Source organism: Phascolarctos cinereus, unplaced genomic scaffold, assembly GCF_003287225.1.
Source record: "Phascolarctos cinereus isolate Bilbo 61053 unplaced genomic scaffold, phaCin_HiC Scaffold_5;HRSCAF=322, whole genome shotgun sequence".
NCBI classification, from domain to species: Eukaryota; Metazoa; Chordata; class Mammalia; order Diprotodontia; family Phascolarctidae; genus Phascolarctos; species Phascolarctos cinereus.
In genome coordinates this window covers 24,809,466-24,830,613 of record NW_027555958.1, presented here as the reverse complement: position 1 = coordinate 24,830,613, position 21,148 = coordinate 24,809,466, and the positions used below count along the sequence as shown (strand labels likewise).

The 21,148-nt window shown below is 43.7% G+C and overlaps 1 protein-coding gene across 1 annotated transcript in view; it reads right to left on the bottom strand.

Annotated features, from left to right (window-relative positions):
• Positions 1-21,148, bottom strand: part of AUTS2 (activator of transcription and developmental regulator AUTS2) — a 1,261,165-nt gene that overhangs the window by 390,390 nt on the left and 849,627 nt on the right. Inside the window, 1 exon segment of the mRNA XM_021006938.2 lies at positions 4,965-4,994. Within this exon segment, the coding sequence (XP_020862597.1) occupies positions 4,965-4,994 (30 nt within the window).

Below are 21,148 nucleotides of genomic sequence, written 5' to 3'. Positions count from 1 at the left end.
ACATTGGATATATTATCTTGAGAGTCCTGAGTTTACCAAAGGGAGGGAATCATCTCCCGATGAGGTTTTCACCCAATATGCTACCATGTTCTATGCCAGTAGTTGTCAAACTTTTTTTTTTCCTGTTCACAAAACAATATTCTTTGCTGGGAGGAATCCTAGCCCACTGAACTCTTAAGTTGGCAAACATACAGAAGGCTAATGAGACTTGAACATGCTCAGTTTCCTGTCAATAAGAGCAGCCATCTTTATTTAAAATCTTTGCAAGTTCAAGGTCTTGTGTGTTTCGAGGTTAATGAGCACGTGTAAAAGGTGAGTTTCGTCTATTTTGTAATGGCTTTATGTATCACATTACATAAGGTAGATAAGCAAAATGTATATCGAACAAAATTACAAAAAGATACAACATCCAAAATTTGGCAACATGCCTAGTGAAACTTATTGTACACCCTTTGAGTGCCACTGATTTACACAATGAATTTAAGGTGACACAGACGTGTAAAATGGGGCATGAATCCACCATTGCTTTTAACCCACACATCAGAATTCTGGTCCCAAATTGGGACGGCACCTTAGTTGAGTAAGACGAGGCTATTACTGCCAGTGGAAATGGTGGAGGCAGAAACCAGCAGATGCAAAACAGATTTGTGCTGCAAAAAAGTGCCATGTTTACATGTTGCTTGAGTTTTCCCTGAAGTTGGGAAGAGCTGGGCCATCAGACGATCTAGATCTTATGAGTTAATGTGATGGAGCGGGATTCCACCTTGGGGAAAGTGTGAATCGCTGCCTGCTTCCAGGCAGCTGGAGGTGCTTGTAACACTCTCCCGGTAATTTCTCACCCTGTTTTTTTAAATGCAGCAACAGATTTGTATTGGGAAGAAAAGAACGAGGTGGGTGTAGGGCCCGGATCTCAGAGTTTGGTCTCAGTTTTCAAAGCCTGCTAAGATTAACAGGTATTTTTTAAAAAGCTGAAGGATGGCTTACATTTCACGGCCAATTTGGAATAAGACATTGTACATGGACAAAACAGGAAAAAGAGGGAGACAACGGGTCTCCTCATGGCTCTGATCAGCTCCTGAAAAATATTCGTTTTTCACTGGATCAAAGACGGAGCTGGAACGGCCTCTATAGGCCATGGAGTCCAAACTCCTCATTTTACAGATGAGGAAACTGAAGCACAGAGAGGGTCATTCATATAGTAAATGGGTGAATCATGATTTGAACTCAGATCTTCCTGACTACAAAGCTAATTTTCTACTATATCATACGTAGATGCCTCAAAAATTAACTTCTTTACCTTCCCTCCAAGTGAAGATCTACCCCTAGAGGTAGCAGTGAATGCAGCTTTTTTTTTTTTTTGAGAACAGAAGAAAGCATTTCTCTGTGATATCAACAGATTTTCAGAGAAGAAATGTGATTAAATGCTTAATTATTGTGATTTAGGAGCCTGGGCTGTCTACTTTTCCTTGGGATAACTAGGCACTGGCCTCTCTTCTTGGATTCTGGTTTTCCCAATCACCCTTTTATTCTCTATCCCAGAGGTAGGGAACCGGCAGCCTCGAGGCCACGTGTGGCCCTCTAGGTCCTCGAGTGCAGCCCTGTGACTGAATCAAAGCTTCACAGAACAAATCCTTCGCAGGTTCCCCGCCTCTGCATCCAATGCTACTATACATTGCTACTCCTCAGAAAGACCTCCTTGCTTCTCTAGCATGAAAGCTGAAATGTATGCAGATAGCTGGGAGGGAAGGATAAAACAGACATCTCTTCACTTGGTGTCCTACCAAAATTACAAGCCTGCCTTTTCCACAAAGAAGGATGTTGCCTGCATTTAGATAACTCTTGGCTCTTTTGAGTTTTGTTGCCAATCTCTGCCTCCATTAATTAGTAAGGGTATCATTTTATAAATTACAGCTTGCTATCAGCAGAGAGTACGATTTATCTCAATTCAGTCAGCTGTGTGGAGTACAGGACCCTAATTTTAGAGCAGCAGCCCAGGGGAGCCACACACAGTGAAGAATGGCAGGTCTTCCAGGAAGGAATCTCAGCGGGTCTCTGAGAAGACCACCATTTTTGCCTCTGTGGTCATCCTTTGGGACTCACCGGAGAGATCCTGGGACATTGAAAGGCATCTTTTCAAGTGTTAGCATTTCTAATTCTGATGAATATTCTCCAAGCCTCAAGTCAAAGAGGCCCCTGTCAGTGCTCTGGGTTTGAGGACAAGGAAGGGTGTTGTAGGAGCAATGTCCTTATGACTGGCTGGGGAGGAAACAGCTAACTTGGTCCTGGGTCTGGGAGAAAGATGGCAGAGCTTAGCAATGAACCCAAGGCTAGGGCAGTCTGGGAAGGGAATCCTGACAATCTTCACGATAACAGAGCCAAGCAGACAGAAGCACAACGAAAGAGCTTTGCCAGGACAGGTAGAGAGGATCCAAGCGCCAACCTTGATGACAACTTCCAATTATGAAAGGAAAAGACTGGAGGGGCTGCTGCCATCCAGAGAGAAAAAGACCCACGCTGCAGAGGGCAAAGGTGATTGGGGAGGGATGAGGAATAAGAACGTGGTATCTCAGAGTCATGTTTCCTATCTTCCTAGAGATGATCTTTTTTTTTTCTTCTGCCAAAACAGAATTCATTATCTTTCTTTGACTGGCCTTTCTTTCCTGCCCATCCTCCTTTCCCATTCCTGAAACTGCCTCTACCCATCAAGTGATGGTGTCTCTCCCCACTGACAGCAGCCTGACTAGTCCACCTGACTAAAAAATCCACCCAGAATTCCCTGTTCAGCCTCTCTTGGCCTGCACATCTCTCTCCCACATGCAGTTGTTAAATCAAGTGTTCTGGGAAGGAAGGAAATGTTAATATGCAGGGTCTACCTCTACTCCTCAGAAAATGCATTCTCTCTAGAATGTATAGGCAGGTAAATTATTTCTGGAATCAGAGTATAGATTTATGAAGACCAAACAAAATGGCACTCGCTCTTCCACCCCTCCACTGTCGTCACCATGTGGTTTGCTTCCAAATGCACCGGCTATTGGTAGAAATATACCAAGACCCCCAGTGACAATAATGGATCACCCTGGGGGAAATTCCTCTAACACTATGATGAATGGTGGGGTGGGGGGATGATGACCATAAAGGAAAGCGAGTAACAAGGAATCTGAGAAGTAGCTAAAGAGTAGCCCATGTGGTCAAGGGGACGTTCCCAGGGAAGAAGGACACCCTTCCATCTCCAATGTCATGGCCACCCAACGAACACAGTTCTTAGATTCTTTGGACATCCTACCGAGAGGGATCTGAGGATCTCACTGTCTGAGGGAAGGAAGTGCCGGCTTGTCAGTTAAACAAAGGAATAATACATGGCTTCCTTTAGAGTGTGTACTTTACCTGTCATCCAACAGCCCATTATCATGTCACGGCACAGTGCACCCTTCCATAGGTCACTTTGTTTAAAATGACATGGATAATGCATATGTCAGCAAGCTGACAGTCCTGGCCGTCCTTCAGAGATAAAAACCTCAAGGCGAGAGCCGGTTCTTATCTGGGGGACATGCTTTGGTCTATCATCTTAGTCAGGCAGAACATGATTTCTCCAGAGAACACTTTTTTCATTTCCTGATTTTAAGGAAATCAAATAAGCACCATTTGTCTTCATCTGAATATGCTTGACCTGCTCAAATGATGATGTCTCGCATTTTATAACAGGCTACATATGCTGAATTCAAATTAACGGCAGCTAAGAACCAGGGCCCTTAGATCTCTCTTCCAGGCTGGCAGCAGAGAGGGAGGGGAGACTCCTGGCTTCAGAAGTGATGGCGCACACAGAGAAAGAATTCCCCTCCCCGAATGATAACCCCGAGAGTCTTCTACAGCAAGGGGGTGAAATTCATTAACATGGATTGAATAAGGCCCATCTCCAGGGCCTCTCTTCCAGGCAGGCAGTCAGCCATGAGCTGGGATTGGGGTGTGTCTTGTCACCAGATGGTCAATGGTTAGAGAAACTAGGGTTCTGAGGAATCTCTTTTCATTAGATGGAAGAAACATTAAATTACAGTCAATCCCTGCAATAAGTTTCAGAGGGTACAGGAGGAAAACAGTAAGACAGGCCAATAACCAAACAAAGAACTCAAGGTTCCCTGATATTAAACATATCACACCTCTCACTTTACCAGGTTGTCGATCATCCTTCTCCGGGAGGTTCGAAAAACAGGCTACCTTCCTTGGTCCACTTTGAGCTGGTCAAGCGGAGGTCAGGAGGCCACGAGCCCCCAAATCCAGTGAATGCCTCATGAAGAAGCTGCCTACTTATGCTCTGATTCACAGGACAAGAAGGCAATTTCCCCAGGGTGTAGGAGGAGGCCCCTTTTCCCTTCCACCACCCAACAGCAAATTCCCAAAAATCAATTTAAAAAAAGATTTTAAATATTTTCCATCAAGAAAATCATTGTGCATGAAAAAGCAAGTACTGGGGTGCATGACAAGAACAAATCAAGTATGTTAACAGGAGGGTTCAAAGGACATTTATATTAATTACTATAATGTGTGCTGACCATTTCGACACCCCCAATATGGCAGGGGCATGGGGGAGGCAGTTAGAAGACTGCTATCTAGTCATCTTATTTCTCAACATTTTTCTAGGGATGCAACTTCTTCTCCCATAAAGAAAGAACCCATGGGCCGGGTGCAACCAATATTGAAGGGGTCATTTTCAAAGTCATTCTTCCTAATTCAACATGTAGGGATGGAAGTCCCATGGTATGACTCCCATGCATTACTTCAAGAAGAGAAAGGTGCACTTTATAAAAACTTGGACAAATTTCTAAGAGAAAACATTCTCTTCAAAGGGAACTCCAGGCAGGCATACTGTGTGATGGAGTGTGTGCGTGCGTGTGTGCATGTGTGTGTGTGTGTGTGTGTGTGCGTGTGTAATGAATCCAACTGTAGGGTGCAATTGATATAGGTCTTACCTTCTCTTCCTGGTCACTGTCACTGTCACACTGAAAAAGATGGAAAAAGAAGATCTGTTAAAGGGAGATATTTTTTGATGTTTCTGAAGGAAGAAAGTCGTAACTGTAAAGGCAACAGGGATGGGGAGAGTCAGGCTAACTGACGCATGGGGCCGCTTGAAAAGAAATTCTCCAACCAATCTGGCTGTCAAATGAACCTGTCACAAAAATGTCTATGAGGGAATTAGTAGTTTTACATGACATCAATGCTACATAGCTCTTCCTATGGACAGTCCAACACATCTGGTGACAGACAGGAGTGACTGTAGGTCAGGAAAAATGACATTTCACTGACCAGAGCATAAATTTCTAGGGTACCGCTGTTCAGCCACAGATGAAGGTGAGCTAAGAAAATTTATGGCGATCTAGGGATGCAATTCTTTTTTCAATGAGAATTGAGAAATCATATCCACATCCATCCATCCATCCATCCATCCATCCATCCATCCATCCATCCATCCATCCATCCAACAGTAAGCACTCCTTATGTGTCTAGTATGTGCCAGGTACTAGGATACAAGGACAAAAATATGAATGATGGCATTATATAACCCCAGAATTTAACAAGGAGTTTTAGAGTTGGAACAGACCATAGAGGATATGATTGCAACAATAGATAGCATGCATATAGCACTTTAAGGTTTACAAAACATTATGTGTGTGTGTGTGTCTGTGTGTACACACACACACACACACACATCTTATCTCATTTGATTCTCATGACAACCTTGTGGGGCAGATGTTCTTATTGTCCCTCTTTAAAGATGAGTGAACTGAGACTGAAGTGGGTTCAGTGTTTTGCCTGGCATCACACAGCTAGCAGATATCTGAGGCAGGAGGTGAACTCAGGTCTTCCTGACTCCCACTCCAGCCTCAACCTACTAGGCCCCCTAGCTGATCTCTACAATGTCTCTTTTAAATCATCTCTCCTCCAGGTCAAACATCCCCAGTTCCTTCCCCTGATGCTCTTACGGCATTATCTGTATGTTTCTCACCATTGTGGCTGCCTGCCTCCATACACATTCCAGTCTGACAATCTCCTTCTTTGGTGATAGCGCCCAGAATGCAAACCCCTGACCATCACACCCTCTCACACTGACACTGAAGAAAATAGGAACTGGCAGCAAAAATCAGCATTTGTCATGGCTAACTTAACCAGTCTGACTGCCCAGAAAAGAAATCCACATTTCCTAAAAAGAACACACTGTGGGCAAGACACCAATGGCAATGACCTCATAAGGAAGAACAAAGTGTTTTTGGAATACAGACTCACACCATGCCCTGGCTCTCCAACTGGGTTTGGCAGAGTTGAAATATCATAATTAACCTGAGCAGGAGTCAGAAGACCAGAGTTTGAATTCCAGCTCCACCATTTACCACCCGTGTGGCCTGGGTCTAGCCTGCTGGCCTATCAAATTAGGGCGTGTCAGACTGGACAGCCTCAAAGGGCTCTTCCATATCCAAGTCAATGATCCCATGATGCTGTGTGTAAGAAGATGGAACGGGAACTACCCTAAGGTTCCTTCCAGTTCTCAATGTCTGATCTTTTCCTCCGTCTGACAAGGTTAGAAGGAGGTCACATTTTTAAAGGTGGTAATTTTGCTAAATAAAGTAGAAGTTACTGAATCATAGACCAGGAACTCCTTATAGCTAGTCTACATTCTCTCTCTCTCTCTCTCTCTCTCTCTCTCTCTCTCTCTCTCTCTCTCTCTCTCGTCTCTATGTCTCTGTTTCTCTCTCTCTCTCTCGTCTGTTTCTCATTCTCTCTCTCTGTCTCTCTCTGTCTCTGTCTCTCTCTCTCTCTCTCTCTGTCTCCTCTCTTTCCCCTCCTCCTCTTCTGCCTCTTCTTTCCTCTATCATTTTGAATGACAAAGGTCGACCAACTATCATTTAAGTACCTATTATGTACCAGGAACTGTGCTAAGTGTTGGGAATACACAAAAACACATGATGCAATCTCTGCCCTCAAGGAGTTTACAATCTAACAGAGAAGAAAACATGTGAACAACCATGAACAAACACATTTGCTCTCTCTCTCCACATATATATATAATATATAAACATATACATGTATGTATATATTATATATATAAACATATATATTATATATGTATGTATAGTGTACATATATATGTGTGTATACATACACACATATACATATATGGGCATATGTGTATGTATGTATGTATATGTGTATATACATATATGCACATACATGTACATACATACATATACATATATGTACATATGAAATAAAGTAGAGATAACCAACACAGAAAAGGTGTGAGCATTCAGGGGACTTGTGAGAGGTTTCTTTTAGTTCTCTGTGGTAAGAAACTAGTCAAGGAAGAAGACGGGAAACGGATTTAGGTTCCCATGGTCATAATATGGCAGATTTGGAGCTGAAAGGGAACTCGGGGGCAAACCAGTACACTTTCAGTTTAGAGATGAGGAAACTGAGACCTGCTGACATTAAGTGACTCTTCGTCAGCTGTGCAGGCAGTGAGTGTTCTGTACGAGAAGTCGCTTTTGTTTTGGGGCCTGCCATGCTTTCTTGGATGAGAGACCGCCCCTGCCTTTAATTAAACCCTCCTTACGGCTGCTAAGCACTGGGAGCACTTTCAAGAGAGGAAGGGAGAGAGAGGGAGAGCCCAGGGTGGTGGTGGGGGGCCAGCAGAGAGTGGCAGCACATTCTTGGCCAGACAAGTTTTCCCCAGTCCTCATGACTCTCGTTGTTGAGTAATCAATGACAGCTGAAGGCTGCAGCGCAGCATTTGCCGCCATCCCCAAGAATTTGTGGCGGGTGGGGGACCCAGCCCTGCCAGCAGTATATCCGTGGGAACAGTCATTTTCATCAAAGTGTTAAGCTTCTTCCCTTCCGCCAGTCCAGTTCTAATTTCAAGGTCCACTTAATTCTGCAACGAGTAATTACTGCTATCCCCAGAAGTACCTTGTCTCCAGAGTTAAGCATATGGCGTAGGACTGAGACCTACTGGTATCCATTATGGAAGCAGCACGGGTGCCAAGCCGATTAGGAATGGCTCAGGCTCCCCTCACAACATGCCGGGTGACTGACAGCTCTGGATTTGGCCAGTCCTGGAGTCTGCCAAAAAAGCTTCTGTTGCACTGGGGCCCACATGGCGCGCTGAGAAAACAGTTCCATTTCTGGTATTAAATTCCCATACTGACCCGAGGACTTTGCCGCGCTCAGCAGGAGTGCACCATCCAATTTACAGCTCCATCCTCGTGAGCCTCCGGTGCCAGCCCCTGGCAGAGACGGATGATGGTCAACCCCCTCCAGCTCATAAATTATGCAAAGGCAATAAATGCACTCGGCAAACAGCTCCCCACGTTTGCCTAGCCTGGCTCCTGGCTCCTCGAACACTTTGTAAAAAGCCAGGAGTCCTGCACACACAAGAGGTCTATTCCACTCATAAAAGGGGTTTTGTTGACAGCCAAAGACAGAAAGAGACCCACAGTTCCACAGGGCCGATCTGCTGGGTTGGCAGCATTTTATGAGCAAGCATTATGAAAAAGGGAGGTGGGTTTATAGATGTGGTGTTGGGAAAATTCACAGCCCTAAATTCATGTTTAATACACTGGAAGGCTTTAACACTCCAGGTTCCACGCATTGCGGAGGCCTGGTGATTTGGGGTCTCTAAAGGGTGAGAGAAGACTGAAGTTTTCCGCTTTGGGGCTCCCTGGGTACTCACTCCAATTTACACACATTTACACTAGCCACCTCCAAAGAGAGGTTATATTCTCTACAAGGAGGTTAAGAAACAGGAAAAAAAAATTTCATGGGACTGCAATGCAGAGGCTAGGTCCCAGAGCTAGGAGCCTTTTGACATTGGGGTCTTGTTTTGACTTTAATAGAAGAGCAGGTTGCTAACCAGAGCCTAGAGGAGATGGGTCTAACCTTCCAAGAAAGATTCCAAAACCCTTTGTGAGGAGTTAAAAATAATGCCCCTCCATTTTCAAAGGAAGCCTATTCAGAAGGAAAGACTGGATTTTTAAAGTCACAGGGTGAGATCTGAGATCTAGGTTTTTGTCAGTACAAGCTCCAGGCAGAGAGTGTTTGGCCACACTTTAGCCAAAGGCAGAAAAGGACCCACAAATCCCTAATTTTTAAAGGACAAAAAGGGCAGTTCTAAAACTCAGCCTGTTGGTCATTTCATTTTCCTGTATCAACAACTGGATGGCTTAATCCACAATGTTCTAAAGCATCAGACTGGGGACTCACAGACACACGGACACACAGACACACACACACACACACACACACCCCTCTGAGAAATAGCAGTCATAAACCCAAGGTGGTGGGGAGAGAATGGTAATTCGAGGGTCTGAAGGAAACTGTATTTCTGAATATAACAGGATGTATGCTTGAAAATGCAAGGTAGAATTAGAGGCCGCAACCAGAGGCCACGGAAAGGAATGCCTCATTTTCATTGTTCATTGGGGCCTCTAACCCTTAGCCTACCATTACACGAGCCTATCATTAAAAAGCACAGGTGTGAGACTGGTGTGAGACTGGCCAGAATTCATTTCCTCCAATGGGGTGCACAAGGGTGATTACCTCATCGGGCCTGAGATCTGCACTCCCACTAAACCTGGATCTGTGATGTCAAGGTCTGCACCATCTCCCTGGCTCCCTCCAAATCCATGAGAGGAAATGTAATACCACACGCCCAGCGATGGAGAGCTCTTTTAAGTGGCAAGCGATGACGGTGGAATATATCACACAAAATGACATTCAGAAGAGCAATGCTCTCCATTCTGCTCAGTGGACCTTGCCATAACACCTATTTCCTATCTTGGATTCATTTGTCATTGCTGTGAGAAAAGGCACGGCCAAAGTGTCGTGGTTGGGCAAATGGAATCTATTCTTGGGACTGCCCAGAGGAAACTGGAAGAACATGAGGGAAGACCCTGAGATGTGAACTACGCCCTTCGAGCATCATGCATAATGTGACTCACTGGAACCCCAATAAATATAGCTTTCTATGGGGCTGACAACCATCTGTACTGATCTGACGCCTCTTGTCGAAACTGTTTAGACAAGGCAGAAGCATTCAGTTAATTTCACTTTCTTGTAACACACACACACACACACACACACACACACCCACACCCCAAAAAACAAACTAACAAAAATGACACTGCCATTGTCCCAACTGCCTCAATTCTTGTTCCAGTTAGGTACCTAAATGGTACAGCGCCTGCAGCACCAGACCTGGAGTCAGAAAGAACTGAGTTCAAATCGGACCCTGGATACTTAACTAGTTGTGTGTCCCTGAGCAAGTCATCTAACCTGTTTGCCTCTTTTTCTCCAACAGTTAAATGGAGATCACAATAGCACCTACCTGAAAGAGGATTACATGAGAAAATATTTTGTAAAGCACTTAGCACAGTGCCTGGCACATACTAAAGTGCTTTATAATTGTTAGCAGTATTATTATTATTATTCCACATTTAGCAACTGGAAGAAACATCTGAAGCTCTCAGACAGCCACTTTGACGTCCTTCTGCTTGTGTTGGTCTGCAAAGGGCTCATTTCACATTGTTCACATTAATCTGGGATCATTGAGGGATTTTACAGTGAAATTTCAAGGTATTTCACTACTCCCCATCTCAATCAACAGAAGAAGCTCTTTGAACTTAGGAAGCATTTGAGGCATCTCGCTCCCTAGATGGAAAATAATGCCATTAGCTAACAGTGCTCCTTCAAAAGCTTCTGTGTGTGAATAACAAAATAAAATGTCTGGGCAAAGATGAGAGTCTAATTAAAAGGTTTGTGTTCCCGAAGTCAACGTAAAAATATGAAGAAAGTCACAAAAGAGATTTTTATTCAGCTGGAAATCCTCAGAAATGGATCATTTCTGCCCTATCTATAACAGCTTGAAAGTGTTAACATGATTCACAACATCATGGAAAGGGGGCACCCTTTGATGAAACACTTTTCAGAGTGTCCACTGTTTCCAGCTGGGCCACACTGCACAGTCCAACAGCCTAGGGTGGACATTGCTGGTGATCCCTTCTGGGCCCACCCTCATCCCCATCCCAACCAATAAGATTTGAGAGGGTTCAAGGTCAACATGACATGCATCCTTTTCTCATCCTGCTCTCTCTTGTCTCTCTCCATTTTTGGACAAATCACTGGCTGGACCAAGTGGAACTTCTACGAATAAAGGAGGCCTTATACTGCTAATGCACACACACCAAAATAATTCATATGTTTTCTTCCCTCCCTGGTTTTAAAATATTTAAATCTGAGCTTCCCTCACAGAAAAGAATAATATTAATAATCATGACAATGAAGATGATGACGAGTAGGTTACAGGTTCACTGCCACTGAGTTTTTAGTCACTATTATTATTTTTAAGGGCAAGGAGATGTCCTGCAAACCTGTGGAAAATTAGATAGATTTTTTTCTCCTCCTTAGAAGAAAGAAAAGACTTTTTGTCAAGAATAAACAAAGGCCAAATCACAAGAAATTAAAAATCTGCTCTAAAATCAGAGCCCAACCTTGGGGTGGCTCCAACACTAAAGGGGAAATGAATTTTTTCATCTCTAGGTAAAACTCAAATCCAGGTAATCTACAATTACTCCCTCTTTCGGTCCTGTAAGGCATCTGGTCCTTTATTCCCACTTCTCTCTAGGGAATGGGCAACAAATGTTTATTTAGAAAATTGTCGTTGTTTAGTGGTTTTTCAGTCATGTCTGACTCTCCATGACCCCATTTGGGGTTTTCTTGGCAAAGACAAGGGAGTGGTTTGCCGTTGCCTTCTCCAGCTCATTTTACAGATGAGGAAACTGAGGCAAACAGGGTGATATGACTTGCCCACAGTCACACAGCTAGCAAATGTCTGAGGCCAGATTTGGATTCAGGAGGATGAGTTTTCCTGACTCCAGGCCAGGTCCTCTACCCCTCCCACCCTTTTAGAGCTTACTGTATACCAAGAATTATGCCAAGAGCCAGAGGTAGAATGCCGAGATAAGCAGCCAACCAGTATTTATGAAGCCTGTGCTATGTGCCAGGCCACAGGCCAAGCTCGGAGAAGACAAAGGAAGATAAAAGACAAGTCCTGTCCACAAGAAGCTTACAATCAAAATGGGAATCAAACCAAAGGACAGGCCCTGTCCTCAAGGAGATAACATGCTCATAGATACAAATATCCAGACTTTTTGTCATCAGCAGCCGTTGATCCAGGGCCTCACTACTGATGACTCTGAAGAAGGGCCACACACCACCAGAATCAGTTGGAAGTCGGTCTCGCTGCTGCCGCAGTGTCACCTCAAGCCGCTTCCAGAGATCTCCTTTAGCCCAGGTTCATGCTCCCACCCTACGCACCATAAACATGGAGCAGTCTCCCATCGCTTAGAGCCGAGCTAGAGACCCACCAGCTCCCTGGGCTGCTTGGCATCTCCCTGGCCTTGGATGGACTGATGGAACCCAAATATGCTGCTGGGGTGGGGTAAAGACAGTAAAGCAGGCGATGGGTTAAAATAATACAAGAGACTCTTTTTTCCACTGTGTTATGATCCATAAAAATCACCCTGAGCTTTCTCTTTCCTTCTCTGCCTAGGAAGCCAATTGCTCTGATTGCAGCGATATGAGCTTGCTAAGATGGCTTGCCCTTGCTTGTGAGGCAAATGGAACATGCTAATAGAACTTATCGCATTACCCGATGCAAAAGTGCCATAGCTCATTACTTTAAGATAAAAGGATATCATTGCAGACGGCAAGCAGAATTGACTTTCTGAGGCCTGACTTGGTGATGATTTAATCAGCTGCTCTCTCTTTCACTTTTCATCTCAGGGCCTGTCGGTTTCACAGGTGCCGTTAAATGAGACACTCAGAAAGTGAGCGGAGGGAAAGAAATTGCTGTCATTACTTCTCAAGAAAGGAGGTATGCAAATTTTCGACAGAAAGATTGCGTTCATAATGGGCCGGGTAAAATACAAGGATCAGGCTTGACAGGTGGGGGCAAGTCATTTGGATGTCCTCAGAGCAAAGCCACCATCCTCATTTGGAAAGAGCTTGGCAAGAGAGGCGATGAGGGATACGCGCGATGCAGGGCTGCCATGAACGGCTTGTACACGTGGGACGACGATGATCTTTGAAGGGGCACCCTGGCTCGCCTTGGACCGGGAGATGTTTGTTGAGGAGGTCGAGGTGAGGGCAGGGTTTAGGGGGTCAGGGGTGAACCAGCTGGGGGTGAACCCAGAGGCCATCCAGTTCACCTCCATCATTTTACAGATGAGGAAACCGAGGGCCTTGGACGTGAAGTGCTTTGTCCGAAGTGTCAGAGGCAGGACCCGAAGCCAGGTCCTCTGACTTTAGAACCAGTGATCTTTCCAAGGGTTCTCTGAGAGATGAGTAAACATTCAATGACCCTCCATGAAAAAAGAAAATGCCAACCAGCATGAATTAGATACCTGCTACGTATCAGCCACCGTGCTAGCTTCTGAGGAATCAAAACATTTTTAAAGAATCCCTTTATTAAAGTGACTATATTCTACAAGTGCTTAGCACAGTACCTGTACCCAGTAAGCTCTTAATAATGCTTGGTGATGATAATGGTGATGAAATTCAGAGGAAACAACGTATATACAAGTAAGTAAATACATGCAAAACACAGGCTAGGAACATACTTTGAGGGAAGGAGAAAAGACACTGATACTTGAGTTAAGCCTTGAAGGGAGGTGCAGATCCCAAGAGGGAGAGTCAGATAGTCGTTCAGTCAATAAACATTTATTATGCACCAATTATGTGTCGGGTACCGTGCCAAGCACTGGGGTTAGGAGGAAGTTCATTCCTGAAAGTGACCTGTTATGTACAGGAAATAGACAGCAGGACAAGATGGCTGGGACATTAAGTCCATGAGGGGTGGTAATGTGAAAGGAGCCTGGAAAAATTATTCCGGGCCAGAATGTGAAGGGTGCTAAATGTCCACTGCAGGATTCTGCAATTTCATCTGAGAGGCAATAGGGACTGAGGGGCAAGATAAGCCAGTCTACCAGGCAGTAGTGAGTCAGAGGAGGGGGAGAATGTGGAAAAGGGATCAATTCAACCAATCCCAGTGTTGCGACAAATTGTGACCATGCAAATCACGTCTTAAGTGGGTCAGGGAAGCAGACAAAGCTCTCATGATTCTATTCTGTGTGGGGCAGCAGCCTCCTTCTCTTGCCAATTGGCCAGCCCCAGGGGCTTGGAATTCCGTCTTCTACTGACTTCTTTTCCAACAGTTTTGGAATGATCTGAATCCATTTCCTTGCCAAGTTACCCATCAGAAACCCTCACATAGACACTGAGATAAAATGTCTAAAGTGAATCCTATGATTAAAATATTAAGGGGGAAAAAAAAGTTCAAGAAAATGAGTTTAAGCCATTCAAATGCCCAGGTTCTAATCAGCAAAAATCAGGAAAGGGGTGTTGAAAGCTAATTATAAGCATCAAGGTAATCACTGGAGGGAAAAATAAAATCACATTCTCAGTTATTTAAAGATTTGTCTAAAGAAATGTTGGCCCCGTCATCATTACTGCCCCATTCTTGTATCTCAATGGAGAATCTTGACAGGTCATGGTATACTTGGAGGGTGTTCAGCCAAAGTCATCTGATAGTCTGAAACATTAACCTCATCCTGTTAATTATGTATTCTCCAAAACAGAACCAGCTACACTACTGACTTATCATCTCTCCTTGTTACATTAAAAAAACAAACAAACAAAAAAACCTCCTTGTATGGGGAAGACAAATTACTTTGGAAGCCCCCACATATCACATATACTGTACCTTGCTTCTGTCTCCTAGACCCTGGATATAGCATGTTTTTGGTCTTTATGCAAATTTCATTCATTCATACCACAACTATGGTCTCACTGATATAAGAACACCTCATTAAAAACCACAACACAAGCCCCAAAGCCTGCCCCCAAATAAGCAACCACCACTAAAACACAACAGTTTCTTTCATCGCTACAGATGAGTATCTGCTCAGGCAATTATAGTCTTACAAAATTGTGTGCAGAGCTGAAATGTTAAATGACTGGCCTAGGGTCACATAACAGTATGATTCAGGGACTGAACTTGAATCAAGGTGTTCCTGAAACTAAGGCCAGCATTCCATCCACTATACCAAAGGTGTCTTCACCTTTTTTTTGGGGGGGGCATCATGGACCCCTTTGGCAGTCTGATTAATTTTCTTAATGTTTTTAAATGCATGAAATAAAACAAATACAATTATAAAAGAAAAAGACTTTTCTTATTCAAGGTCATAGATACCCCTAAATCCATCCATGGTTCCCTTGAGGGTTTGTTAATCCCAGATTAAGAATCAATACCCTACATGAGGCTGCTACTCTTGTAAAAATAATCATGGTAAAATGCAACTTTGGAATCACCCTGCAGCCTTGTGAATAGACATAACTTGGATGACGTGTTGATGACTATCCATTCAGCACCCAGGTATGCGGTGTTCTGAGGTGCTTAGAACATGTGTGAAGAAATATGAATACTTTGTTGGCTCAGGAACACATTCAAGAAATATCTGGGGAGTATCTGTACCATATATCTGAGGTCTAAGCCAGAGGTCAGTAGGCTATGTTTCAATGGCCAAATCTGGCTGCCCCCTGCTTTTGTATGGTCCCAGCTAAGAATGATTTTGACATTTTAAAGTACAACAGAATTTATTCTTAAAATATAAAAAATAATCTTCATTTGCAGCTCAATGAAAATAGGCAACAGGCCAGAGGCCATAGTTTGCCAACCCCTGGTCTAGGCCAATCAATGCAGGCTTATCTTACCCCACATGCCATCATTCACTTGTGCTCTGAACCCACAGCTGATGAAACAACATTACACAGAGAAGTTAGTCCAGAGCTAAAATGTAACAATTTGCATTCCAAGAGATGGGCTGAATGATATTCTGGTGGAATTTCAGACCATTAAGGTGGGTTCTGGTTACAATAGATTCAAGATATTTCAAAACAACATTGCTTAGCACAATGGCAGATGAGTCTCTAGCCATGAGGGAGATAAGCACATTTTCCTGGAAGCTGGAGGGTTTGGGTATGTGAATGGCATGTGGGATGTGTGAATGAATATATTATACTGAGAAGATGGCATCCTGGATAGAAAGGATTTGAGGTATGCCTATGGAGAAATTTTATGGCATGAAGAATAGAGCATGAACTTGGGAATCAGGAAAATCTTACCAGTTGTGTGACCCTGGGCAAGTAACTTAATCTCTCAGTATACCGGTTAACCTTTTTAGGCAAGAATTAACAGCATTGGTGTCTATATTGACAGAAGGAATTTCCTCAATGAGAATTCTACATATGGATGACATCACATCTCCAGGTCAGATAGGGTTCTGTCTTCCCTCTCCGCCTTCCTCCACCAAAAAGAAATCCATTTGTGTTGCTAGATGGGAAAGACAGAACCTCAAAAGCATAAATATCTGGAAATTTGTCTCTCCAAAAGAACCTAAAACAATTTCCAGGTTTAGTACAATGAGAGCATAGTCTAAGAAAATGCTATGTGATAAACTGACTGAGAATTATTTTTTTTTAAAGTAAAACCAATGGAAATGGGAAAAAAAAGGACTTCACAGTCTTCAAACTTTTCTTTTTCTCCTCTTACAAATTCAAACCAGCTAAAGCAATTGAGATTGAACAGTAGGGGAAAAGAACGGTGCTCCCTCAGGCCCGAAGCTTTAATAACGCACCATCAACTTCTCAACATGGGGGTTTTTCAGCAGCAAGGTACTAAATGAACGGCAATTGTACAGGAAACATAAACATGACCAGGGACAATCTGATGTATGGGTGTTATAAGGATCCAAATAATGCTTAAACACCTAACCTTGCCTTTACAATGGATCACAGCTTGGCTTATTGATCCTGCTTAATGAACTGGGGATCTGCCTTCCTCCTTTCTTCTCTCTTCAGAATTGGTCAGACTCATAATCAGGATGTTAAGATACCTGCTACTTATTAATGGCCTTTACATTTCCCTGTGACTTCAGAACTCCATCATCTCTGGTCTACCTGAAGGCGGGAAAGACTACTATAAATTGGTTACAAGTAAATACAAATCACCCAGATGTAGCACCCATTGCTCGGCCTCTCCTGGACTTCCTGTTTTGACATACTACACGCAGCAATTTTGTCTCTGCCATCTCTTATTACAAAACGGATGTATTATTTTTCCCCCGAATGCTGCAATTACAATAATTGAATTTAAAATGGGGATTGAGTTTCTCTGTTTGGAGGAAAAGGAATCATTGTGTATTTCTGATTAAAATCAAGGGCCCTGAAAAGAGGTTGTACAAATTCTGGATTCCGTATCCCTGGGTGACTCCTAGTCAGGCCAGAAAGGCAGTTAGTAAGAGAAGAGAAAATTAAAATGCAGGGGAACACACTGCCTTGGCAGCCAGCTCCGTCTTTGGGCTCATTTGCTTTGTCTCCTGGCCTTCAGTCACCAACACCCTGGTGACAGAGGCAATCAGAACACTGCCATATTGTCACATTTTAAATGGCAGCAGTACAGGAGTTTCCCACTGTGTCAAAAATTAAGAGTTAAAATGTAGGAAAAAACAAACACTTCTTTGTGTTCAAAACGCCCATCCACTCACTCACAGACCTCTAGTATTTCTGGCAGGCTTTTACTCTACCAAGAACGATCTCTCTCCACTGTGGGACTGAGGAATCAATCGAGTTTCTAAACTATCCTGCTTTCTGAGCTCTTCTAACATGGAGAGCAGCAAGCCAGGCGGCTGGAAGAGATACAAAGATTAAGACAGATCCCTGACTTAAAGGGAATCGTACGATCACAGATCTAGAAGTAAGAGAGACTTTCTGGATCACTGAATTCAGTCCCTTTCATTTTAGGGTTGTGACATGCCCTCAGACACACAGTGGTCCGCGGTGGGATTTTCTGACTCCTACCGTCCAGTTGGGGAAGAAAAGCATAAAGAGAGACACCTGAGATGCAAAAAGGAAGCAGATGAGCAGACACTGTGGGCAAAATGTGTCTCACCTAGGCAGGAAGGCTCATTTCTATCTGGGATATCAAAGGAGGTGCTAAAGAGGATTACAGATCTTGACGGATGGGTGAGCAATGCTTCTCAGTTCTACTACAAAGATGGAGAAATTAAGGCGGGGTCAGAAGACTAAACACTAAAGAGCTAAAAGGGGCCTCCGAGGTTATTTAGCCCATTCCCTTCTTTTTGCAGATGATGAAACTAAGGCCTAAAGAGAGTCAGTCACCTCCTGAGGTCACAGGCTCTAAGTAGCAGGATTAGGATTCAATCTTGGGTCCATCCACCACAAATCTAACTTCTTCTTTTAACTAACCCAACTACCTCTGACTTTCCTTTCTTCTTCTCCTCCTGGGTCTCCCTTGTCACATGGCCTTTGAGGTCCCTTCCAACTCAGAATCTATGCACCTATGGTCTCTCTGGCCTATTGCAAGAATTTTAGATTTCTTATGGCACAATAATATTCCATCACAATCATGTACTACCACTTACTGAGCCATTCCCCAATGGATGGGCATTTGCAGGGCTTGGAAGAGTGGAAATAAAGAACTAAGGGAAAAAATAGGATTGTTTAGAATAGATTCCAATCCTAGTTCATTTCTCTGGCCACAGTTTCTGCTTCATGTAAAATAAGAGCGTTGGGTTGGATAATCTCTGAGGTCCCTTTCAACTTCAAATCTCTGATCTCCAACAAATCTTTTTTAAATGGTAGGGAAGAGTCTTTGTCTACCTGCTCCCTCCTTGGAAGGACTGAGTCATGTACAGTCTCTCTCCTTCTTTTAAACCCATACTATGTGGGATAAGGTTTCTAACTTAATCAAGCCCTAAGGATGTCCTTGCACTATTTGGTGTTCCCTACAATTATTTTTTTGAAAGTCATTTAGTAAATAAATGGAAAAATCTCCCCATTCCCTTCTTGGCTTACTCATTACAAAGGGCCTTTCCCTCCCATCAGGTAGGTTGGCAAGGCTAACATTCAGAGCCCCGCGGGGCTTTAAGACTGTTACTGTCACTTTGCTAGCAAGGAACAGTCCCTTTTACTCGGTTCTCCTTTCTCCTCCAGCTTTATTAGGTGTCTGAGTAACCAATAAAAGGTTCTGTGGCAAGGGGTTTATTTTACCCCATAAATCCGAGGAGGCGAGAAGGATATGAAGACATCAGTATTGATGGGCTGTGCTGCTCTGCAGCTTTGCAAGGGGGAAATGCAAGCAACAGATTTAAATCTAAGAGGCCAGCACAGTAGCAACAGCACCGGGCTGGATGGCAGCAATCATGAGCCCACGCAGCAAGATCTACGGCAAATTCAGTTGGAAATCCAAATGATAAACCAATGGCACTCTCGTAGCAAGAGCAGGAGGGAAAAAAAAGAAGAAAGCATTGACAGGGCTGGCAAATTGCCCCATAAGAGTGACAGACACACCTGAAATCACTCTCAAAAATCCACAATTACAACACAGATAGATAGGAAATGGTGGTCAGCCAAAGGCAAATACTCATCAAAATCCTGCAGGAAAAAAAAGGGCATAGATCATGAAATTTTAGAGTTAGATGAGAGCTTGGTGACTGTCTAGTTCAATTCATGCTAAAAAATGCACTCCTCGTTGCAACATCCCCAACAAGGGAATCCAGTCTTTGCTCAAAGACTTCCAATTGTAGCTGGCTAGGTGCTGCAGTACTGGACCAGGGGGAGTCAGCAAGACCTGGATTCAAATCCTTCCTCAGACACTTAATCGCTGCGTGCCCTGGGCTAGTTATTTACGTTTCATTATACAGAATCTTAATTCACAGGATTGCTTTGAGGATCAAATGAGAAAGCATTCCTTGACTGGATAACTCAAAACCAATCAATCAACATTTATTAAGCACTTACTGTGTACCTGGCATGGTGCTAGGCATTAGAGGACACGAAAACATAACAGTCACGCCCTTTTTACTCAAGAGAGATCAAAGGATCACTGATTCTGAGCTGGAAGGGCCCTCGAAGGCCACGTGATTGGGAAGAGCCCTAGTGGGAGGCTGACGGACCTAAAACCCTGGACTGCCTTGCAAAGGTCAAACAGATGGAGTGCTCAGCATGGTGTCTGCCCCATTGGAGATGCTCGAAAAAAATTCTATGAATGAACCAACAAATCAGGGAAATGTTACAAAGCAGACGCCCATCTGCATCACTAGAGAACATTTTGTCACCAGGAGTTCCCTGCCTCGACGAACTCACAGATCTGGTACAGAAGGATGCCTGTATGTGTGCATGTACATATGCATGTATGTATATGTACACACATATATGTACATATACATACTACTGTATATATACTGCATATAGATATCTATTATATACTCATATCTGCATTATATATACTATATGCAGCATATTTATAAGTACATACAGCATATACATACACATCTAAACACAAGTACTTAGCCGTGCACATGTACTTATTTGTGTAAGTTACTGGAGGGCAAGGCTTCTTTTTTTTTCTTTTCATTTTTTGTACTTATATCCCTAGAACCTATCTATCATAGTGCCTGGCAAATAGTGGGTGCTTAATAAATGTATGCACATTAACTGTACGTACACCAGTGTGTAATCCCTCCAACAGAATGTAAGTGTCCTAAAGGCAGGGATAATTTTGTGGACTCTGCATCCCCAACCATTACACAGTCGCTGGTATACAGCAGGCAAATAAAAAAAAATGCTTGTTGAATTACTGACTGAGTGATTGAATAGTTGGGAAAAATTCTACCAAAGCTGCCTGCATCTCAAGTGGGTACCTGCCACCCCAACTCCAGGCTGAAAAATCACCTCCTCCCTAGCAGAGGGTAAAGCTAATGGGAAAGGCAGCCTGCTTGGCTCCTTTTGGAGAAAACAGCTCTCTCCAGCACTTCTGAACCCCCACTCCTCTGTGCCTTGGAAAGAGGACATGTAAGTAACAGTTTGCAAGCTGCCAGGAGCGTGGGTTTCACAGCACACATTGCAAACGCTCACGCCTGTCACCACAAGGTGACAACAACGCTCTCCATGTCTCCCTCCCTCCTTCCCTCTCTCTCCCCTCCTCGATCTTAAAGGGTTACGCCTGCAAATTGCCTCGCTGTGCTTC